At 35.4% G+C, this 23,015-nt stretch overlaps 1 protein-coding gene across 1 annotated transcript in view; it reads right to left on the bottom strand.

Annotated features, from left to right (window-relative positions):
• The window catches only part of LOC145247954 (outer dynein arm-docking complex subunit 2-like), a 627,728-nt gene that overhangs the window by 233,115 nt on the left and 371,598 nt on the right, over window positions 1–23,015 (bottom strand). The window contains exons 16-17 of the mRNA XM_080109601.1: window positions 17,564–17,745; window positions 14,880–14,994 (exon numbers count right to left, since the gene is read on the bottom strand). Of these exons, the coding sequence (XP_079965727.1) occupies window positions 14,880–14,994; window positions 17,564–17,745 (297 nt within the window). The remainder of the gene's footprint in view (window positions 1–14,879; window positions 14,995–17,563; window positions 17,746–23,015) is intronic.

Genomic DNA, 23,015 nt, shown 5'->3' with positions numbered 1-23,015 from the left:
TCATTTTTTTTTTATTAGTGTCAGGATTCTTTTGAATATAAGCTCACGTCTGTGGAACTGTTCCGTCTTCCTCTTTCCCACCTGACTACAACTTGGATATCTTCAAGTCCAACATAAACAAATTCCTGATGAACCGTCCCCTTAAGTAGACTCTTTATCAAATCTCAACATTAACGTACTGTACACGCAATAAGCCTTATCCCCGAATTGCTTCCGGGCCTTGATAAGTGGTGACCACCTTGTAAAAAAAAAAAAAAGATTTCAGTCCACTGTCTACTTGAAAAGAGAGTGAAAGTCATCCACCAACTCTCGCCATTACGTACACTCACGGGATTTTGCCCCACCTCCCCCGCCTTTTCATTATACAACATATGTTGCAAAGAGATTATTTAAGCAGTCTTTATAACACACACACACACACACACACACACACACACACACAAACACATACACACAAATATACAAAAAATATAAAAATCCTACCCAAGCCAGAATCACTCTAAAAAGGTTAGATTAATTTTAGTGTCTTTCCTAATCTTAATCTCTCCGCCCTCCATTTGTGATGAGGAAGTGACAATATCTGGAAATATTTTATTTCTAAATATTTTATTTGTAAATATCAAGTGAATAAATGGATATCGTCTCCGGAACGATCGTACACATAATTTGGTTTTTGTTGTTTCTCCCTGTGAAGCGGATTAATAATTTCATAATTGTTAATTCTTCACCCTGTCTGTCTGTCTATCTGTCTGTCTGTCTTTCTGTCCCTCTCTCTCTCTTTCTCTCTCTCTTTCTCTCTCTCTCTCTCTATATATATATATTGTATATATATAATATATATATATATATATATATATATATATTGTATATATATATATATATATATATTAAAGGAATATATATTAATAGAAAAATATATACTTGTGTATATAGATTTATTAATCAATTTGAAACAAAGAATACAATATAGTGCATTTGGGTAACGAATGCTCTTGATGCCAGGCGTTGCAAAGCCTAGTGCTTCTCATCATCTCCTCTTCTGGCAAGAAGCATCAGGCTTCGAAATGCCCTGCATAAAAAGCATTCATATCTCCTCCACACTGTATTTTATTCCCTTGTTTCAAATTGATCCACAAATTTATATGCATCAATGTATATGCTATCAATATATTTTTCTCTTGTATTTAAGTTCCACCTGCATGCTGAGCTTCATATGCCTCCCCGCAGTGACTTAATGCCCAATACATTGTAGTCGACATTGCACTGTAGAGAACCTTCTGTTGAATTTATAAAAATTTTTTTATATATAACAGCTTGAATTGAAGTTTTTAAATGCAAAAGTCAAGCATCATGCATCATGAATGTTTCTGTCGAACTAATTGTGCTTAAAACAGAAATATTCATTTTGAATACCATAGAACCTGCTGTTGATTCTATATGCCAGGACTTTCTGATTTTGTGTCAGTAAAATTTCTCGAAATGAACTTGTTTTTTTTTTTGTTTTTTTTTTTTTACATAGTACGTCACCACTTATCAAGGCCGAGAGACCACTCAAGGATAAGGGTTAAAGAGTGTAGAGTAGTCAAAAGGACAATATAGTAATCGATAGTAATGGAAGTTCGGTAAATTTGTTAACTTAGGTGGAACGGCTCATCAGAAACTTGTTCACGTTGGACTTGAAGACAACCATATTATAGACAGCTGGAAAGCAGGAAAACGGAAGACAATTCCACAGGCGTGCAGTTCTAAGAAAGAAGCTTTGATCATGGAATCTACGTTTAGGTTTAGGCACAGATAAAGAGTGGGGAAAATTATTGATAATGTTTTCAGCTAGTCTAGCGTTTCTTGTGAAAGTTTGGCGAGGGGGGACCATAGATTGAAGCTCAGTTGAACACTTTCCATGAAAACAACGATAAAGCAGAGACAAACTCGCAACATCTCTTCTGTGAGACAGAGGTTGCAGCGAAGAGAAAAGGACATCTCCCACCAGGCCACGAAGTGATGTTAGATTGTATAAAGTGTTAACTTTAGTCAAAATCGCATGTCCTTTTTTTCATAAGATATTTTATTATATCGATTATCGATACTAATCGAAGATATTCCGATACAAAACCTATCTAATAATACTGCCAGATACATAAAGTGCATTTGTGTGAAATTTCATAAATATCAGCCCAGTCGTTTCGAAGTCCATAGGGAACGAACTCACACACAAAGTTCCGTTTATATAATAGTAGATTAAATAGATATTAACAATTGTTTTACAACTACAGAAACTAGTGTTTCATGCTTACGCAATTATCAGTGTAAGGAGTTATAATTACTGCTGGTCTGGAGATTCGAACCCGGTCACAAAGCTACCGGCAATTAACATAATAATTGGAGGAGATTAAACGCCTTTATATGTCAAATCAGCGGGCATAATTAGGAAATGGTCAGAGAGTATTCAACGACCGGAAATCGGAGTATTCCATTTGCGGTAAAGTTGGCCGATTTTTCTTAATTCTCTAAAGCGGGTTCAACTTGAATTTCTTAAAGGAGCATTATAAAATTAATTGTTAATATATTTTTTTAAAATATAATTAATATAAAAAAAAATTAACAATTATTTTATACCTACTGACACTAGTATTTGTATGCGGTTGTTGTTGGCTTGCACTCGAATATCGATATTGATAGCAATAAGCTTGTAATGGATGCCACAAACGCATTGATTTTGGCGTGGAGTTTCAAAATATGCCAGCAGTGGATACTCCTTTCAACAGATGTCGCAATGATATACTGCAATCGAACTGCTAATATTTTATTTTATGACTTGGCCAACAGAAATAAACACATAAAATGTTTTACTTCTTTACATGAATTAAAATGTGGCGCAGTGGATAAGAGCGTTGACTCTACGGTTCCAGGTAAGGTCTGAAGACAGCAGTTTCAATCCTACCCGAAGCCGATCAGAGGATTTGTTGGCCAAACCATGGTAAAGCAACTATGGAAGGCAGTAATTGCTGAGGATACAGTTGAAAAAAAAAAAAAAGAAATCGGCATTCCTATCTCGTCGCGATTAACCACCTTACGAAGGCCAGATGAATACTTGGCCGAAACGTCGTGAAAACAACAACTATGAATGAGGTGCAGCGGATAAAAGCATTGAATCTCTACGGCTCCAGTTGAGCATTGTCTGAAGACAGCGGTTTGATGTGTTTCGGATCATAAAATTAGATTAGCTAATCTCTATTATATAAAAGTCAGTTGTGTGTGTGTGAGAGAGAGAGAAAGAGGGAAGGGGAGAGAGAGAGAAAGAAAGAGAGAGAGAGAGAGAGAGAGAGAGAGAGAGAGAGAGAGAGAGAGAGAGAGAGAGTTTCTTCATTGCACGTTCCCAAACGGTTAAGTTTATCCTTTGCAAATTTCACACAAAGTTAATTTATATGTCTGGCAGTGTTCTTAGATATGTTTTGTACAGAAATTTATCCAATAAGTATCGAAAATTAAAAAAATCCGATTCTAAAATTTTTTTTTTCTTATAAATATAAAGAAAATTTTTTATAAGGGAATGTTTATACGTTACACAGGCAAGGGAGATAATAACATCTAGCAAATGATTTCTTCTTTAAAACAAAAGAATCATTGAAATCTGTAGGCATAACTCAGTGGTAAATTATTCTATTACAGATCGAATGATCCCCTGTTGAAGCCGGGTGTACCTCGCTATTTTATTTTGTTTTTATTAATAAGTTCAATTTACGATAAAATCGCCGCAAATCAATTTTTGATTAATGCAGATTTCGTAGTTTTTATTATATTATATTGGACCCAATATATAGCAATGATTTAAAAAGTTAAAAAAAAAATATGACTCCTGCGCCACCAATGAGAATCGAAACCAAAACATTTAGTTTATGATTTATTTTTTCCTTTGACGTAAATGCCTGAGCTATGGAGACATGTTTGCTGCAAGGTTAAAAATTAAAACATGAACCAATAATTATTATGTTACGTATGCATATTCGTAATGCCGTCGTTCGACTACCTGGCAAATTCCATTTTTTTAATTTTCACACTTTTGTACCGATTTTTCACGGCTTAAACCCAGATATAAAGTTTCGCATGGGTTCGAATACCCTATATATAAAGTTTCATGTTTGTAGAGCAAAAACTGGCAGAGGAGTTTAGTAAGCATTTTTTTAAAACAAATATACACATGCATAAATATATATAGAAAAGAGGTTTTGTTGACTATAACCATTTTACGCAAATATTACACAAGTATAAATCATATAGAATCCAAGAGTGTCGTAGATTTTTGTATTTTTGGTGTGGGTGGGAATGAAAAGATGAAAAAATATAAAAATTTACGACACTCTTTATAGACTTGGTTTTCACTTGATACAAACATCTTCCACAACAATAAAACAGATATTAAAAACTACCAAGCACTCTCTTCCAAAACCCTCACATGCGACGCCGGTATATATTCCATTCCATGTAACAACTGTCAACAAGCGTACATAGGTGAAACACAGCGAAAATTGAAATTAAGACTTTACGAACACAGAAGAGATATAACGAATGGAAACGCCCTAAATGCACTCTTTTGCCATTGTGCAGAACACGATCATTCATTTAATTTAGATCATGCAAAAATTATAAAATACGTGATAGGTAGAGCTAAAAGAAGACTCTTAGAATCAGCACTAATATTAAACACTAATACTATTACGCAAAGAAAGGGCTTCTACCATTTAGCCCCTAGCATAGGAAAATAATAATCAAAGGACAAAATATCAAAACAGATCCTGGTTAACCGTTTTTCCTTAATCCTTAAATATTTCGACAAAATGAATAAGTTTAGAGAGAGAGAGAGAGAAAAAATAGTGTACATATTTATTAAACGCATTTTAAAAGTGTATATATAGACATTGAACAACCCAACCTTCCCATACGCACACATGTGTCTTTCCCGATATGGGTAGGATTCAAACACTGTTTTCTTCTCATTTTCGTATGGTCTATGATCTTTTTCTTTTCTTGCATTTTTGCTTTTAATATCCTGAAGATGTCCTCTGAAATAGGGACGAAACGTTGATCATTTCATAATTTCGTTCGGTTTTTCTTTTTTTCAAAACAACATATATATATATATATATATATATATATATATATATATATATATATATATATATATATATATGAGGAGAATAATGAAAATAGTATTCCGACACGATCGAGAGATAAAAATGAAACGAACCACGTCATATGTCCATCAACGTTTCAAATTTGAATTATAACGGCCATATTTATTCATAAAATAATATAAATTACATTATATCTTTTGAAATATATTAACGGCTGGCTATATGATCTTAAAATATCTCTTTACAACGTTATAACTTTTTTTAATTGAATTTTACTGGTATTTTCTTTTCTTCAGTTTATTCATCCAGAAGAAGTCTTACAGTAAAGACGAAACGTTGATGGACATATAACTTGGTTTGTTCTCTCTCTCTCTCTCTCTCTCTCTCTCTCTCTCTCGCTGTATATATATATATATATATGTATATATATATATGTATATATATATATGTATATATATATGTATATATATATATATATATATATATATATATATATATATGTATATATATATATAATACCGATCGTGTGTGTGTGTGTGTACAACTCTCCTACATCCCACATCATTGGACCCATCATGAGCAAACCTGGCATGATGATGGTCCCCCATCTAGGGATAATGCACACCGTTTTCCAAAGTTAAGGTCAAATGCCAAGGTCAGAGCGTTTGTATATATACCTTCATACAACCCACACCACTGGATCGATCATGACCAAACCTGACGTGATGATGGTCTCTAACTTAGGGATGCTGCACACTATTTTTCAAGGTTAAGGTCAAATGTTAAGGTCAGGACTTTGCTGTACGCTCGGGTAACTGCGAAGCGGGTACCCGAGCAAAGCGCGGCTATCTTTGCTAGTATATATAGAAAAATATAGAGATATGAACACATAAACACACACCTAACTTGATCTAAACAGAAATATTAATGAGCACAAAAGCACAAAGTTAGCTTTTCAATTAGACACTTTGGATTTTATCAAAACCCCCACCTCCATGGAATACTTACATTCCTCAGTTTAACAAGTTTTCTCACAGCTACGAAACTAGCAACAAAGAATACGCATTGTTCTTTATTAGTCATTTCCAACGTCACGAGTAGTGAATGTAGTTATTGTATTTATATTTTGTCCTAATTCTTGTATGTATATCCGTATAGTAATATTATAGACCGATCCTTGAATTCATAAAATCTTATTTGGTTTGCAATTTGTTACGCAGAGGAAACGCCCATCCCACCGACCCACGCTAAAATTGCAGAAAGAATTTGCAATTGTACTAATTATTTCGAGATTCTTCGCAACAATTGACCAACAATCATTTGTAACGATATTTTTCGATGTTTCGGAATCTTTTTTTTTTTTTAGATGAGGATTAATAATTTTTATTATTTCGATTATTCGAGCTACTGTTCTCGTCTTGGACGTTATTCTCACAAAGTTTCGGCCGATGTAATCTTCGACCTTCTCCGGGTGTGTCTTGTCGACCTCGGTAACCTATCTTGTCGGACTTGATAAAACTGGGCGGAATTTCGAACGGCGTCCTTTATTCAATCTACGGAGATATCATGTTCTTGTTACGTCAACCATGACAGGGTAGAGGTCCTAAGTAATTCGCAATAATGCTTTGAGTGTCGCCTGCCACACTGAGGATTGAACGTCAAACGTTCAGAAAAGTATAGCTTCAAAGTGAGTTTTACCAAGTACTTGACGAAAGTTCTAGTATGCATATTGAGAGCTTTAACCTATGTTTTTTATTAGAAGTATAATATTGCTATTTAGATTAAATCAATCTCTCTCTCTTTTTCTCTCTCCACACACGCACACACACACACACACGCATATATATATATATATATATATATATATATATATATATATATATATATATATATATATATATATATATATATATAAAAGAAACAAAAATTACAATAAGTTCACCAAAGTAATCAAAATGGTAAACTTAAAATATATTATAAATATTAAAGAGTTAATATTTACAAGTAAAGTAATCTCAACCAGATGTAAAAGCTCAATAAAACCGAAAAGGAAATAGAGCTTTTTTCTTTTACCCCCTATTCCCCTTACCTCACCCTTTTTTTTTACCAAGTAAGATCTGCGACTTACTTGTAGTTTCACTAAATACTTTTACATGCAAAATCCGATCCCGCATTTTGCTAATTCCTGCCCTCTGATGAGAAGTAGTGTATTTCTTCGAAACTCCGCGGATTAAGGACTATCCACTTATCTTGTGCTTCCTTTTTAAAATTAAATATGCTTTTAACTCTTTTTCAAGATGTCTTTTAACATGTTTTATTAATCATTTGTTCATATATATATATATATATATATATATATATATATATATATATATATATATATATATATATATATATATATATACACGGCATAATCACGTTGACACACCGGTTCTCGTCAGATTACCGAAGTTAAGCAACGTTAAGCCTGGTTAGTACAAGATGGGTGACCATTTGGGAATACTAGGCGCTGTATGCGCTCTTCGCTTATCTCGCCATTTATTTCCAGTCGTCCTGTACATTCACTTCACTGGCCACTGGTATTTAACAATGTTAACTCAGGAGAGGTGTGGTTGGAGATTGCGCACCTTCTGCCACGAAAATTTCATGCGCAGGCACTCCTTCGTGGGTATCCATAGTCTGTCAAAGACTGATGGAGCCCGTTTATATATATATATATATATATATATATATATATATATATAAACGGGCTCCATCTGTCTAGCCGCACTGATGAGCTGTGAAACAGCGAAACAGTACTGTATGTGGATGACTATAGTGCTCCTCACCTTGAGTTGAGCATATTGAGAAGTGAAACACGAATTACCATTAGCATATAAGCGACGCTCTTTGTGTAAACAAATCGAGCGGAGGTATTTCAGACGATATATAAACATCGTTAAACTCACTACTCGTTCAAGCAGCCGCCAATAGCGTAATGGTTAGGAGCCTTGACTGCCGTACAAACGGTCGGGTTTCAATCCTGGCTTGAGGTAGTTGCCTGTCTAGCCGCACTGATGAGCTGTGAAACAGCGAAACAGTACTGTATGTGGATGACTATATATATATATATATATATATATATATATATATATATATATATATATACTAGCAAAAGTACACGTCGTTGACTGGGTTCAAAAAACAGCCTACAGAAAATGGACTCTGATTTATGAAAGTATGATAGGTTATGAAAAGGAAGGGTTATAAAGAGATAACTTCGAATTTGGGGGCATCAAAACCGAAGCAAAATATGATGAAAGTAAAAATAAAATAGATAAACCCCATAATTTATTATACCATATCTGTTCACACTGAAACGCTTATCACAATATTCTGTGGATCTATATTAAAAAAACCTTGTTAAACTTTGTGACATATTTCCATTCTATGGAGGCCAGACGCGAACAAACACCCCATAATTTTATTATACCATATTTCTTCAAGCTGAAACATAATTACCAAAGTATACTTACGTAGATAGATATGAAACGTCTTTATTAAAGTTTGTGCCTATTTCCATTCTATGGAGACCAGGCGCGAACGCAGACCCTACAATTTTATTATACTTTCCTTATTTAAGTTAAAACATACTTATCAAAGTATTATTATGTACATCTATATCAAAAACACTTGTAAACGTTTTTTTTTTTTTCATTTTTAAATTTTTTATTTCCATACTTTGTGGACCAGGCGCGAACGCAGACCCGACAATTTTAATGAACCACCGTTCTACCAGATAAAACATACCCATTCCTGTGTCTCGATACATCTTCTATCATTATATGTGATCAGTTTTCTATAATAGTCAACCATATAGGAGCCTATTCGTGACCACACACACACACACACACACACACACACATTCAGCTTTATATCATATATATATATATATATATATATATATATATATATATATATACACATATATATCTGTATATACATGATTTTCAGAATGTGAGAGACTATACATAATAAATTCCACAACCAAACAACGTCGAAGCCCACAAGGGCCATGACAGTCAACGAATCGGAAGTCCAAGACTTGAGTTTCGCACTCATTTGGGCTCATCAGTAAGACACATCCGAAATCAGGATTCGAAACCCGAGCCTCTTGCATGCGAGGCAAGCACTCTGCCAACTGAGCAAACGCCTCGCACGCAAGAAATTCGATGAACTAACACAGATCAAGCAAACCGCGCCAAAATCCGACTGTGTAATGGACATAGTTCGTCTCGACATATATATGATAGAGAGAGAGAGAGAGAGAGAGAGAGAGAGAGAGAGAGAGAGAGAGAGAGAGAGAGAGAAGGAGCGCACCAAAAAGTAATGCCACTTATATTTTATTATCAAAGGGGATTGCAAAATACATTGCTATGATGACTGAACTTAAGCATTTCTAACATGAAAGTTTCATCGCTCTGTTGCAGATATTGACGGTGTGAGACTCTAAGGAACAGCCTCTGTCATAAACGTGCGTCATAAGGTGAGAACCATACAGAAAAACAAATGAACTGATCAACATTCACCGGCGCCTGCTGAACGTTTACGAAGTCGAAGCAGTTGATGTCAGCACAGTTAGGATATGGGTTCGTTTGTGGTGACAGATGTACCAGAGCGTGGACGTGTGTATGGCGGCTGTATGTAAATGCTGAGCCGTGTACGAAGTGACGTTACGGCAAAGCAAGGAAACGATTATAAAAAGAACGTGTGCACAGACCGTGAAATCAGATCACGATCACGCTAGGGAAACGGACAGAGATCACGATCACAATCACGTTTTATTCGGGAAAGTACCCAGGAGTAAATGTTGTTGTTTCAACAGAAAAAAAGTGAGTATAGTTATTCTTTGTCTTGGTCTCCTTTTGTGACAGAGTCTACAAAGTGTTGGGTCCCTACGGGTATAACATTGCACAAAGATATGAGTGACAAACCGCACTCCGGACGCCTATGCGCAGCCACCACCCCATCGCTGTAAGAATGGTAGTGACTATGTCGAAAAATAAATTCTGGTGCACAAAATGGTCGCTTGTTTTAATGGTACCACTCCCGTCTTCATAGCACTTCCATTTTTTTTTTTTTACTAAGAAAAGGAGTCATTACTTTTGGAACGACTCTTCTATAGTATGAGGTCTTTTCCAAAAGCTTCCAAACTATTTTGTACAGGCATTTAAAATTGTCGTAGACTCTTGAAAATTCAGCGTGTTATTGCTATACATCTTATGAGATGACCAATTTTTATGATTTCAGGTTCAAATAAACAGCAACAGCATGATTTGGAATACACTCTACTAAAGCCTGATTGTCACAGCTGGTGAATTTAAAAAACGCAATCTGGACTTAAGAACACTTTAGACGAACGATATGCAATAAAATTCTGTTTTAAACTCGGAAAAATGTCACAGAAACGTATGGAATGCTTCAGACTGCTTTTAGACCATCTTGCATGAATCGAGCATCAGTTTTTGAATGGCATAAGAAATTAAAGAAAGGCAGGGAGTTTGTGACGGATGACTAGAAGTGTGGGAGGAGTATGGAAGTCAAAACACAAGAGTTGATTGGCCAAATAAAGAATTTCATGGATAAGGACGATCGTGTGTCTATAGAGACAATGAATGCACAGTTTGATGTCAGTGTGGGAACTGTACACACAGTTATTTGTGAGTAATTGAAGATGCGAAAGAGTTGCGCGAAGTTTGTCCCAAGAATACTCAGAAAGAATGACGTTGTCATGAGCGTTAAGACAGTTTCTCGCCCTCCCTATACTCTAGATCTTGTTCCTTGTGACTTTTGGTTATTCCCTAAGGTTAAGGAAAACCTTAGAGGCTGTCGTTATGCGACAATTGGGGAGATGAAAAGACTGTAACGAAGGTTCATTGACACTCTCACACAAGAGGACTTCCATGGGGCTTTCCAGAAGTTGTTGGAACGGTACAACAAGTGCATTGCAGCCGGAGGAGATTACTTTCAAGGGGACTAGAGTTTTATGTGTGTACTATCAATAAAAGTGCCCATAAGTCTGGAAACTTATTGAAGGCACCTTGGATTTCTATTCATATAAAATTTTTAAAAATATATTAACATTTATTTATGGACTTTCATTTTCATTATCCGTTCTTAATCAGATAAATTGGCCACATCTTAAAATAGCGAACCAATAACGAATAGACAAGGAACTGGCCTTTGAGGTATAGTCTCTGTTCTATTCATCTTTTCTGTTCTTTATCAGTAAACGAGGAATCCTTCTAGACATCAAACGTTAACCAACACATTTTAGCCTCAGTCGAACAAATTAGACAAAGAGTAGGAAAGAACTTCAACTCGCATTTCACCCGTTGTAACAACGACATTTATTTCCTCATTCTCCCGCCACGCGTGACTTCTCGTTATAGCTGTAACGTCAGCCACGTCTCTAATGTGCTCTCGAACGTCATCCACGTCTACAACCTGATCTCGAACGTCATCCACGTCTCTAACGCGATCGTCTTCTCTAACGTACTCTTTCTTCTTTTAATTATCTTTTTCTTTACCGGTGACGTCATTTTACATGCATTTGCACACGTGCGTCCGAGCTCTGTTACCCTGAGGCAAATTTTATTTTTGTACCAATATAGAAAAACCTTCTTCTTTTTTTTTTGGGGGGGGGGAGACTCGATTTTCCCACATTAAAACTCGACCTTGTGTCTAACACTGCTCTTGCAGTAAATGTGAGTTAATAGGGACAAAAGAAATTTGGGCTAAGAGTAAAGTGTAGTATCTGTTCTGATACTACACTTTTCGGTGAAAGAGATATATTTTATACTGGGGCATTTGTTTTCTTTTTTTTTTTCTTATTTTTTGTCCCAATCTGATCAGATTGTTTTAAATGCACCAAACATTGATGCCATTGTTGTTTTCAATTCCCTTTTCAAAAAACTCAATCATGTTCTGCAAAGCCAAAAGACAAAAAAACTTTTTCTACAAAACAACTAAACTAAACATCAGGAATAAATATCTGAAGACATAAAAAGATTGAATCATAGAAACTTTTGCCAAAATGATTGAACTTGTTTTTTCTTTTCCCTTTGCAAAACTCAATCATGTTCTGCAAAATCAAAAACATACAACAATTTGTTTCTATTAATCTGCCAAACCAAACACCATGAATAAATATTTGAAGATATAAACAACTTGAAGAATAAAAGCATTTTTGACCAAGATCAAAGTGAAGTATCTGTTCTTCAGATGCTGCACTTCCATTTCTTGTTCTCTTTCGGTGAAAGAGCAATCCTTCACGACTGAGACAATTTTTTTTATTTTTGTACCTTTTCTCCACGTTAAAAAACAACCCTGGTGCCTAACTCTGTCCCGTGGGGAGGCATTGTAAATAGGTACAATAAAGTAAACTGTAAGGGTCGATATGCCGTAAAACAAAACAATCAAACCAAACATGATGGATAAATATTTGAAAATATAAAGAACTTGAAGCATAAAATCCTTTTCCAAAATTACTGAATTCGGTATTAAATAACCTGAAAAGGGTTGATATGCCGTAAAACAAAACTAAACACAACCTGAAGTGCTCCTTTTAAGGTAGTTGGATTTTCATCACATTAAAAAAAAACAAAAAACAAAAGAAAAAGAAAAACGCGACGTATCTGACTTTGCCCTCGTGGGGAGGCAAGTGAATAAGTACTAAGGAGTATGTGTGTATTTCTTGGCATAAGAATATAAACAAGCCTGGCGAATGGCTAGAGAGAGTGTTCGGCCACAATAAGCTTGTTTGGCTACGCTTTGGTTGATCGACATTTTAGATCGGAGAGATCGAGTGCGTTCATCCGTGCCTGTGACATTTGTATTATTGTTGTTGTGATGGTCGACCCGGCTCGATCGTTTTGATGGTCAGCAAAGAAAGACGAACACAATGTTGCATTGGAAGGATACTTCACTTGCCAACCCCCAGAGGGCTGCATTGGAAAAAAAAAAAAAAAAAAAAAAAAAAAAAAAGAAAGAAAGAAAGAAAAATCAGTAAAGTTGGTCATTCGTCGGCCTTTAGATGTATAAAGGTTACCTTGAAGTGGATTAATTGTAATTGTTAGCTGCACAGAGTAAATCAGGTGATCAGAGTTCGATCTTCACTGGACAGTGGATACTCGTACGCGCAAACACACATGCTCACACACACAGGGTCCATCATAAGTAACTATAATTTTCTTGACCTTTGGTCTAACCTCATAGAAACGAGGGAATCAAAATAAATTTTCTTTTGTACAGTAATTTTCGGACATTATTTTATAATAGACAACAAAACAAGCAAACAAAAAAATAGGTCGAAAAAATGACTATAAAAAATAATTGTTACCAAAGGCAAGATAAGTTACTCTTCTACTTGGATATACACCAAATCGAGCCACAGCAAAACGTGCCAGGATACAGCTAGTATATAATAAAAATATAAATGAGCTTAAAAAAATTGTTTTTATAAATGAATCAAATTAGGCATTCAAATGTCAATCTTTGTTTCTTCCTTTAAAGATTAGCACTAGAACACTGCAGTTCCCATCAACTAGGCCATGCTTTTCTGCGATGAGTTGAACAGTTGTGCCAGCCATGCCGAAGGATCCCAGAGTCGGAAGTGCCACACCTTGATTGAAATGTTGCCAGGACCAATTTCCTTCTTGGCCTTCTTGGAATTTTAATATAGTTTTATATTTACAAATTGATTTTATTGTCTGTAACATATTTATTAAAAAAAACAAAAACAAAAACAAAACAAAAACAAAACAAAACAAAACACACACACACACGATATTATTTGGGAATCTTACGTAGGATGGCACCTGGTGTGCTTGAGATATTGTGGTGAATGAGAACTTTAGCTAGGATCAAGCATAGACTAACAAAGGTACATGGACGAGGATGACTATAGACACCTCCATACCTAATTTTTGAGTGGCCTTCTGCCTAATTTTTTGTTTATTTTTTTGTTTTTACAACAGTTCATAGAAAATAAAATAATATAACTCAAAGTGTAGTATCTGTTCTAATGCTAAACTTCAATTTTTTGTTCTCAGTTAGTGGAGGAAAAACCTTTACAACTACGACAATTTTTAATTTTGTTCCTTTTCTCCACATTAAAAACGACCCTTGTGTCTAACTCTGCCCTCGCGGGCAGGCAAAGTACAGCGGAATGCTAAACAACTTCGATCAGGTCTAAACCACCATGTAAAGTTTGGTGGTAGCTTCCTATGGAACTTCTATATCAAAATTTTCTTAAATGCTGTCACCAGCGGCAGATAACCCTGTTCTTTGCAACAATTAGTCCACAATGCTCGTCATTTATGTCAAAAATTTTTTGATGGCATCCCTTTAGGAGATGATAAAGATAACGTTCGCCTTAAAATAATAATAAGTTTACAATCAATAAAATGTTTATATTTTAATTTAGCCTCAACCTTGAAATTATCAAAACAATCACAGTCGCATTCCAAACGTGGCGTCTATCCCCCGCCTTTGAAATGCATCCCGTTACTATCTAGGTTATAATTTTTTTTTTTTCGATCATCCGAGGCAATTTCGTTTAATAATATTAATTGACCGACTTTTTTTGTTTTGCGTCATCCATTTTGTGTTCTTTATCCGTTTTAACCATTAAAAAAATGTCATACATGTTTGGAGTTAACCTTGACACAAAATAAGAAAGAAAGGGGGGGAAAAAAGAGACCTTACTTTAGCGTTCTCGATGCAAGGGCAAATCGCCCAGGCGGCGCTGGAGATGACCTCAGGATTCGAGTTCTTGAGAAGTGACCACAGAAGTCGCACTCCATCCAAGTGCTCGATGATGCTGCAGAAAAACACAGGAAAAAACACTCGAGTCAACTTGAGCCGGGAATTATATTTTAAATCGTTGTTATCATTTAAGTGGCCGCCGGTTGAATTACACAAGATTTGACAATTCACTGACCATCCCATACCCCCCACCCGAATATGAAGCGTTAAAATTAGACGCTGTCAAAAAGATACTTGTAAGTTTACCTACTTTACTTGATAAATTAAGAAAGGCTGTAGTCTGTAAGAAAACGCCTTTTTGAAAAAAACAAAAACAACAACAAAAAAAAACACGATTATTCATATAATGTTGTCGTATTCAGGAGTTATAATTCAAGTTAGACTCGTTCGTAGAAAAAAATGTGGATCGTCCAAGACATTTGGTAAAACTAATGGGTCTGCAATTACACAGGATGCGCTATGCATAATGCGTGTTTTTACATTTACCGACTTGCGATTTCCATGAAGTTGCCTCGGGCTCGATCGGCAGCTGACGGAAAAAAACCGGAAAAGGAACGCGCTGTCTGTTTTTAACTAATAATACGAACCCATGAAAGATACTTTTTTCTATAAATTGAAAGAAATAAAAAAAAAAAATGTTGGGTAAAAGAAATTTACAAGTCGTGCACATACACAAATCTCAGGTTAAGAGAGAACAAAGGAAATACCAGGTCGGACTTGTGCACACATATTGATATCCGATGGAACAAAGAGATCTAGGTCGGATTTGTACACACATATTGACCTCTGACGGAATAAAGGAAGAAACTGTCAATAAAAGCAAGAGGTTCGACGAACACAAATAGAGGGACGGAGAGAGGCACACGACCGTTACCTTTCACCTTTCTACTGGCCTTGCTCGACACATCCGACGTCCACTGACGGGCAAAATAATAATTATACAGTTTTGTCATGAAACCGTTTCCGTGTTTGATTGTTAAAACAGATTTCAACAAATAAATCAGCAATTGAAAATGCACAAGATTTGTTATGAAGTTTGTCTTAAAGATGCAGTTCACAACTCCATCCTTGTTACAGAATATTTGACCCTCCCTATAGTCCGGACCTTGCTCTGTTTGACTTTTGGTTATTCCCTAAGCCCAAGGAAAACCTTAGAGGCTGTCCTTATGAGATTTGAGGAAATGAAAGAGACTGTGACGAGGGTCATTGACATGCTCACAAAAGAAGACTTCTATAGTACCTTCTAAAAGTTGTTGGAATGGTACAACAAGTGCGTTGCAGCCGGAGGAGATTACTTCGAAGGGGAATAAAGTTTCATGTGCATACTGTTAATAAAAGTGACCATACGAGAAATAGTCTGGAAACTTATTGAAGGCACGTCGTATGTTACATGCCTGTACTGGAGATTGAATCACCAACCTTCAGAAACATGGAAGTAATAGAATATTTTTACTTCATGAAAACACATAAAATTTCCATTCATTCTACTAAAAAAAGCACAAAACACTTTCAGGGAAAACATCAGATCGCTGGAAAAATGATCATTCTACTGCTTCAGTAGGTATCTAACTTCTATCTATATAAGAGCCAGGTATGCCCTAAAATAGAGAACTGTTGCCACATCTGGACAGGAGCTGCTCGGTGCGTCCTATCCTGCTTTGATAGAGTTCAAAACCGGCTTCGAAACCTAGTAGGTGATACTCTTTTCTCTTCCCTGCAACCTCTTTCCCACAGAAAAGACGTTGCGAGCCTTTCTCTGCTCTATCCTTATTTACATGGCAAGTGCTCGACTGAACTCCAATCTATGGTTCTTCTCCTCTTGCCAAACTTTCACAAAATCACTCGACTAGCTACAACTACTATAAACGATTTTCCCCACTCTCTATCTGTGCCTAAATCTAAGGGCAGATTCTATGAACAAAGGTTATCTCCCAGAACTGCACGCCTGTGGAACACTGTTCCTCTGTGCTGTTTCCCAGATGAATACGACATAGCAGCCTTCAAATCCAATGTAAGCAAGTTGTTGTTGAACCGTCCTCATAAATAATCAAATTCTACCCAATTTACACCATTAACGCCATTAACGATTATTGCACTCACACCCATTAACCTTTATCCTCGAGTGGCATTCCGACCTTGATAAGGGGTGAATTTCAAGTAAAAAAAAATATTTAAAAAGGCAGATTTGGTATCAGGATATTTTTTCTTGTACTGAAACAGGTGTTGTGGTATGTACTTTTTTAAAACCTGAAATTTGCTGTACAGTTATTGATAAGGCTGTGACAACAGCATATTCTTTTCATTGTTTTGACTCTTGAGTATATATCCGTTAATATCTTATAAGTTCTTATATAGACGGATCTGGTTGTCGGTTGATTGACTGTGTCTTACTGTGTCGGATATATACCCGAGAGTGCAAAGAATGAAAAGAATATTCTGTTGTCACAGCCCTAGTTATGAATTACCGGGTTATACGTCATTAAAAACGTGTTTAACGGCATATCAACCCTTTTGAGGTGACTTGATATCGAAAAATACGACAGAACAAAAAAAAAAAAGGAAAAAAACTTGAGGTTTTGGTCACGTGATCTGTTTGAACCAATGAGAAAAAAGTGTTGCCTTACCCCATACTTTCCACTTCCTCGGCGCATTGACCGACGGCCCTTGTGACGTTAATCAACAGGGCTTGGTTAGTGCCAGTCAGAAGGTTCACTAGCTGGGTAATGCCGCCTGATTTACGGATCGTCTGTCGGTTCGGCGGGTCCTGGGCCAGTTCACCAAGAGCACCGACCACATTGATCAAGACCTGCGCGAAAACAAAACAGCAAAACATACATTTAAAAAAAAAGTATGAGTAAGTTTATAGAAACGTGCAAGTGGGGAGAGATGGGATAGGTTGTGAAGAATATCTAGTGGGGGGGGGAGACATGACAACTGCTATTTATTTATTTCCCACTCCAGGGAAGATGAGACACAAGATGGCAACGTAGGGGTGGGGGAAGCCAAAACTCCGGGAAAATGTCTACAAAAATAACAATAAAAAAACTTATCGGCATTCACCAATCGGCCATATACAACTCTCTACTTAAAGAGAGGATGTAATGCCTGGGAAGATGTACCTCCGAGGACTGAGCCGGGCCATGTCTGGTTCCAATAGAAGAGGGCCCGATTTGTCGGAGTGAGTTCTGCGAACGAATCCTCAACGTGAATGACAGCCGAGAAGACAGCTGTGTGTGTGTGTGTGTTAACACACGTGCGTGTGTGTGTGTGTGTGCGTTTTTACTTGGTAGTCACCATCTATCAAAACCCAAACCCAACAGCGTAATGATCAGTAGATGGGAAAATTGGGTATAAATCAATTATTTCAGAGGACGGCTCAAGAAGAACCTGTTTACATTGGACTTGAAAACTACCATGTTGTAGCCAACTGGAAAGCAGCCCTACGATAAAGAATTTCACAGGCAGGCAGTTCTAGAAAGTACGCTTTGTTCATGGAATTTACGTTTAGTTTTAGGCACAGATAAAGAGTGGGGGAAATTATTGATAGTGTTTGTAGCTAGACGAGTTTATGTTTTTCAGGGAGCATAGATTAAGGCTCAATTGAGCATTTGCCATGAAAATAACGGTAAGGCAGAAACAAACGTGCAACGTCTCTTCTGTGTGAAAACGGTTGTAAGAAGAAGAGAAAAAAACCATCGATTACTTTCCTTCAAGCTTCTATGGTTAACATCCACAGACAACATGAATTGAAACAAATACATTGAGGTAATTACCAAGGCTGCTGCAAGAAGTGTGGGCTCTCTCTACCGTGCTAAAAGGATACTCACGCCTGATAATATCCTGTATCTCTCCAACGCCACTGTTCACCCATGCATGGAATATTGATGCCACATCTGGGCTGGTGCATCTGCCATTAGTCTCTCGCTCCTAGACAGAGTTTAAAAAAAAAGAGTCGCCAAGATCTCGCACTATCAACTAAAATCCAACCTCTGTTCTATCGCCGAAACGTGACATCTTTGTGCATGTTTTAAAAGTATTTCAATGGTGAGTGTTCTGACGAACTCCTATCACTAGTACCCCCTCGAAGACAATACCCTCAACAAACCTGACAAGCTCAAGATCACACCTCTACACTGGAGAGATCCCTAGAAACTTCTACTCAAATAGCTTTTTTCCCCTCGGACTGCTGCACTTTGGAAATCCTTTCCGGAGCACTGCTTCCCTGACTATACTGATATACAAAAATTCAAATGTAATGTGAACAGATATCTACGTTGCTTGATTCCCTAAATAGTATTCCTGCAAATCTTGCCTCTCATGACTAAGTCTCTCTGTGTCTTGTTTAGGATGAAAAAGAAAAAAAAAACAATAAAAAAGATTTCGATATTGGTTTTGAACTCTATAAAGGCAAGAAAGGTGCTCAGAGCAGCAATCCCACATATGTGGCAATAGTACTTCACCACAGGATATATTTGGCTTTTATATAGGTAAATAACTGCGTCAGGAATGAGATACCTGCTGGAGAAGTAGAACGATCCAATATTTCTTCCAGCGACCTTGGTAACAGAGAGAGAGAGAGAGAGAGAGAGAGAGAGAGAGAGAGAGAGAGAGAAAGAGAGAGAGAAAGAGAGAGAGAGAGAGAGAAGGTTGAAGAAAGAGAAAAGGAGAGTGAGAAACGAGTCTCTTATGCAATGGGAAATGAAAAAAAAACTTTTAGATTACGTCTTTTCCATAAGATACCAACCAGGCAGCAAAATTGGCCGGGCATATGTATTATCCCGACTCATCACTTCTCAAAAAGCAGTGAAAAACACCGTCATTGGTGCTATATCTGTTAAATTTGAAGTTATCGCTGTTTTTTTTTTCTTACAGTGAGATCACTACCTGTCACTTCGAAGATGATCCAGTAGGCTATAGTAGCAGATTAATTAATACAGAAAGTTCAACATTTCCATTTCACAAGTTGGCCAAAAATATACACTGACGAACAACTTTTTCAGAAAATTGAATATATTGTATGTACATACCCGGCATTGCCAGGTAAAACATATATTGCCAGGAGGAGAGTTTAGTTACATACTATTTAAGATATAGTTACATACTATTTAGTTACATACTATTTAAGATATAGTTACATACCATTTAAGATATAGTTACATACTATTTAGTTACATACTATTTAAGATATAGTTACATACTATTTAAGATATAGTTACATACTATTTAGTTACATACTGTTTAAGATATAGTTACATACTATTTAAGATATAGTTACATACTATTTAGTTACATACTATTTAAGATATAGTTACATACTATTTAAGATATAGTTACATACTATTTAAGATATAGTTACATACTATTTAGTTACATACTATTTAAGATATAGTTACATACTATTTAGTTACATACTATTTAAGATATAGTTACATACTATTTAGTTACATACTATTTAAGATATAGTTACATACTATTTAAGATATAGTTACATACTATTTAGTTACATACTATTTAAGATATAGTTACATACTATTTAAGATATAGTTACATACTATTTAGTTACATACTGTTTAAGATATAGTTACATACTATTTAAGATATAGTTACATACTATTTAGTTACATACTATTTAAGATATAGTTACATACTATTTAAGATATAGTTACATACTATTTAGTTACATACTATTTAAGATATAGTTACATACTATTTAGTTACATACTATTTAAGATATAGTTACATACTATTTAGTTACATACTATTTAAGATATAGTTACATACTATTTAGTTACATACTATTTAAGATATAGTTACATACTATTTAAGATATACTAAATATCCTAAGTTGTTACGATTTTCCGTAAAGTTGTCCATATTTTGGAATTTTGGAAGCATAAAATAAAAGTCCTCTTCACCTATACAATTCAAACAGGGAAATAAAATTTCATAGCTTAAAGGGAAATAACTCATGGTTTAAATGAAAACTTATTTCCGCTTTTAGACGTAGCTGATGTTGGTTATATTGATAATGAAAAATTAAATTAAATGTAAATTAAATTAAAAATAAATTAAGCAAATTAACTATATATAATATTTCTAAATAGAATATTTAGAACGATTGTATTAAAAATTTCCATTAAAACTTTAAAGCTCATTATTAAAACAGATTTTCTTTAATGCAATATGCAAATGAGGTAGCCTCTTGAATGTTGATTCCTTTTGAATAGATAGTATATATAGAAATCATGCAAGAATAAAACTGCATAAGGGCCAGTTTTCAGTATTAAAATCTATCTATGAAATAGTGTACCTTTTGTCTATATTAACCAAAATATAAACAAACAAACAAGAATTCTTTATTATAATAGATGTGGAGAGAGATGTGTGTGTGTGTGTGTGTGTGCTAGAACATTACCCATTTGAGGATGGGTAAAATTTAATATATATATATATATATATATATATATATATATATAAATGCTTTACAAAGTAAACACTATTAATGTCTATGAATTGGATTGGGCCTCTAGCTTATTGTACGATCACGTTTGACTGATTTTGCATTATAGTAAGGAACCTGCGTCTGAGAATTACTATTTCATCGTCGATAAAACATTGTTTTTGGGTCAATCGTGAAATATCACTTCACATTACATATTAACAACAGTTCAAGCCCGCGAACCTGCAGTTTCGAGCCGCGTTGAGAAGAACAATACAATTGCCATTTTTGACCTTCTTCGTTGCTTACGATTTTTAAAAAGTGCGGAGGGAAAGCACTTGCGACGATACAGGAGATACAGGATGTGTACGGATGCATTAGAGATTGATAGTTTCAAGTACTGATGCACTTTTTGTATAGAAGAATGCGGAATGGGGTGGCGATTCTGTAGATAGCGAATGTAAGGAGAAAACGCTGGCAGGAGAATGGAAAGGAGAACGAGAGTAAGTAAAGAAAGAAACATTCTGAGAGAGAGAGAGAGAGAGAGAGAGAGAGAGGAGGAGGGAGGGAGGGAGAGAGAGAGAGAGAGAGAGAGTGAGAGGGGGGGAGATGCAAATTTATTCTGAAAATGTAAGTTATATAAACGTATTCTTTCCACGGATAATCCGGATCAAATTTGGCTAGATGTGCGGATATAAACAAAGACTGAATAGACTCACATCTCTCTCTCTCTCTCTCTCTCTCTCTCTCTCTCTCTCTCTCTCTTTCTGTATATATATATATATATATATATATATATATATATATAGTCTTTGAAGTTTTTAACCTTTAAAACTACAAAAAAATATTTTTTATCATTCGTTAGAAAACCATCTAGTCAGTAAGTCATTCAATCACCTGCAATCACTGCATCAACTTGCTCTCGAATTTACTATAGTACCAATAATTTATTTTTCAAGGGATCATCAGTTGCTTACCATGAAACACTGTTTCGGGGATTTAAAACAAAACAGTATATTACATCATGGCTCCCCAGCAGTGTTGATCAAACACCATCACCCTTAATCTTAGGAAGAAGACATGTTACAAACATTTGATCCAATTTCCTATTCTTAATTGCAATTAATAACCTTTTCATACTATAAAAATGAATTTATTACCTGTGTGATTCATCAATTTCCACATTTAAAATGGATATATTTTTTAATTTATCAGTCTTGTATTTATAAGATTGCGGATTAATCCATTTAACTACTTATCACCCCCACTATGATCAGTATTTAGTATATTTACATTCTTATTTATTTAAAATTAGATATATAAAGGTTAAAAATATTTTTACAGATATACATTTATATATATATATATATATATATATATATATATATATATATATATATATATATATATATATATATAAAATGGTTTTCTTGTACTACCAAATCACATCCTTACATCATTCGTAGACATTTATGCTGATGACACTATTATCTATAGTAGCACATCTAAAACCGTAAACGACCAAATTCTCTCCGATTCTCTCTCCTCTGATCTTGAGCACGTGGTACAATGGGGAAAGGAGTGGCTGATTACTTTTAATGCATCTAAAACCAAGCCTCTATCGTTACATCATCAAC

The sequence above is a fragment of the Euprymna scolopes genome, chromosome 26 (genome assembly GCF_053919585.1).
Source record: "Euprymna scolopes isolate OS-2025 chromosome 26, ASM5391958v1, whole genome shotgun sequence".
Classification (NCBI taxonomy): domain Eukaryota; kingdom Metazoa; phylum Mollusca; class Cephalopoda; order Sepiida; family Sepiolidae; genus Euprymna; species Euprymna scolopes.
This window is presented reverse-complemented; position numbering and strand designations above follow the sequence as displayed.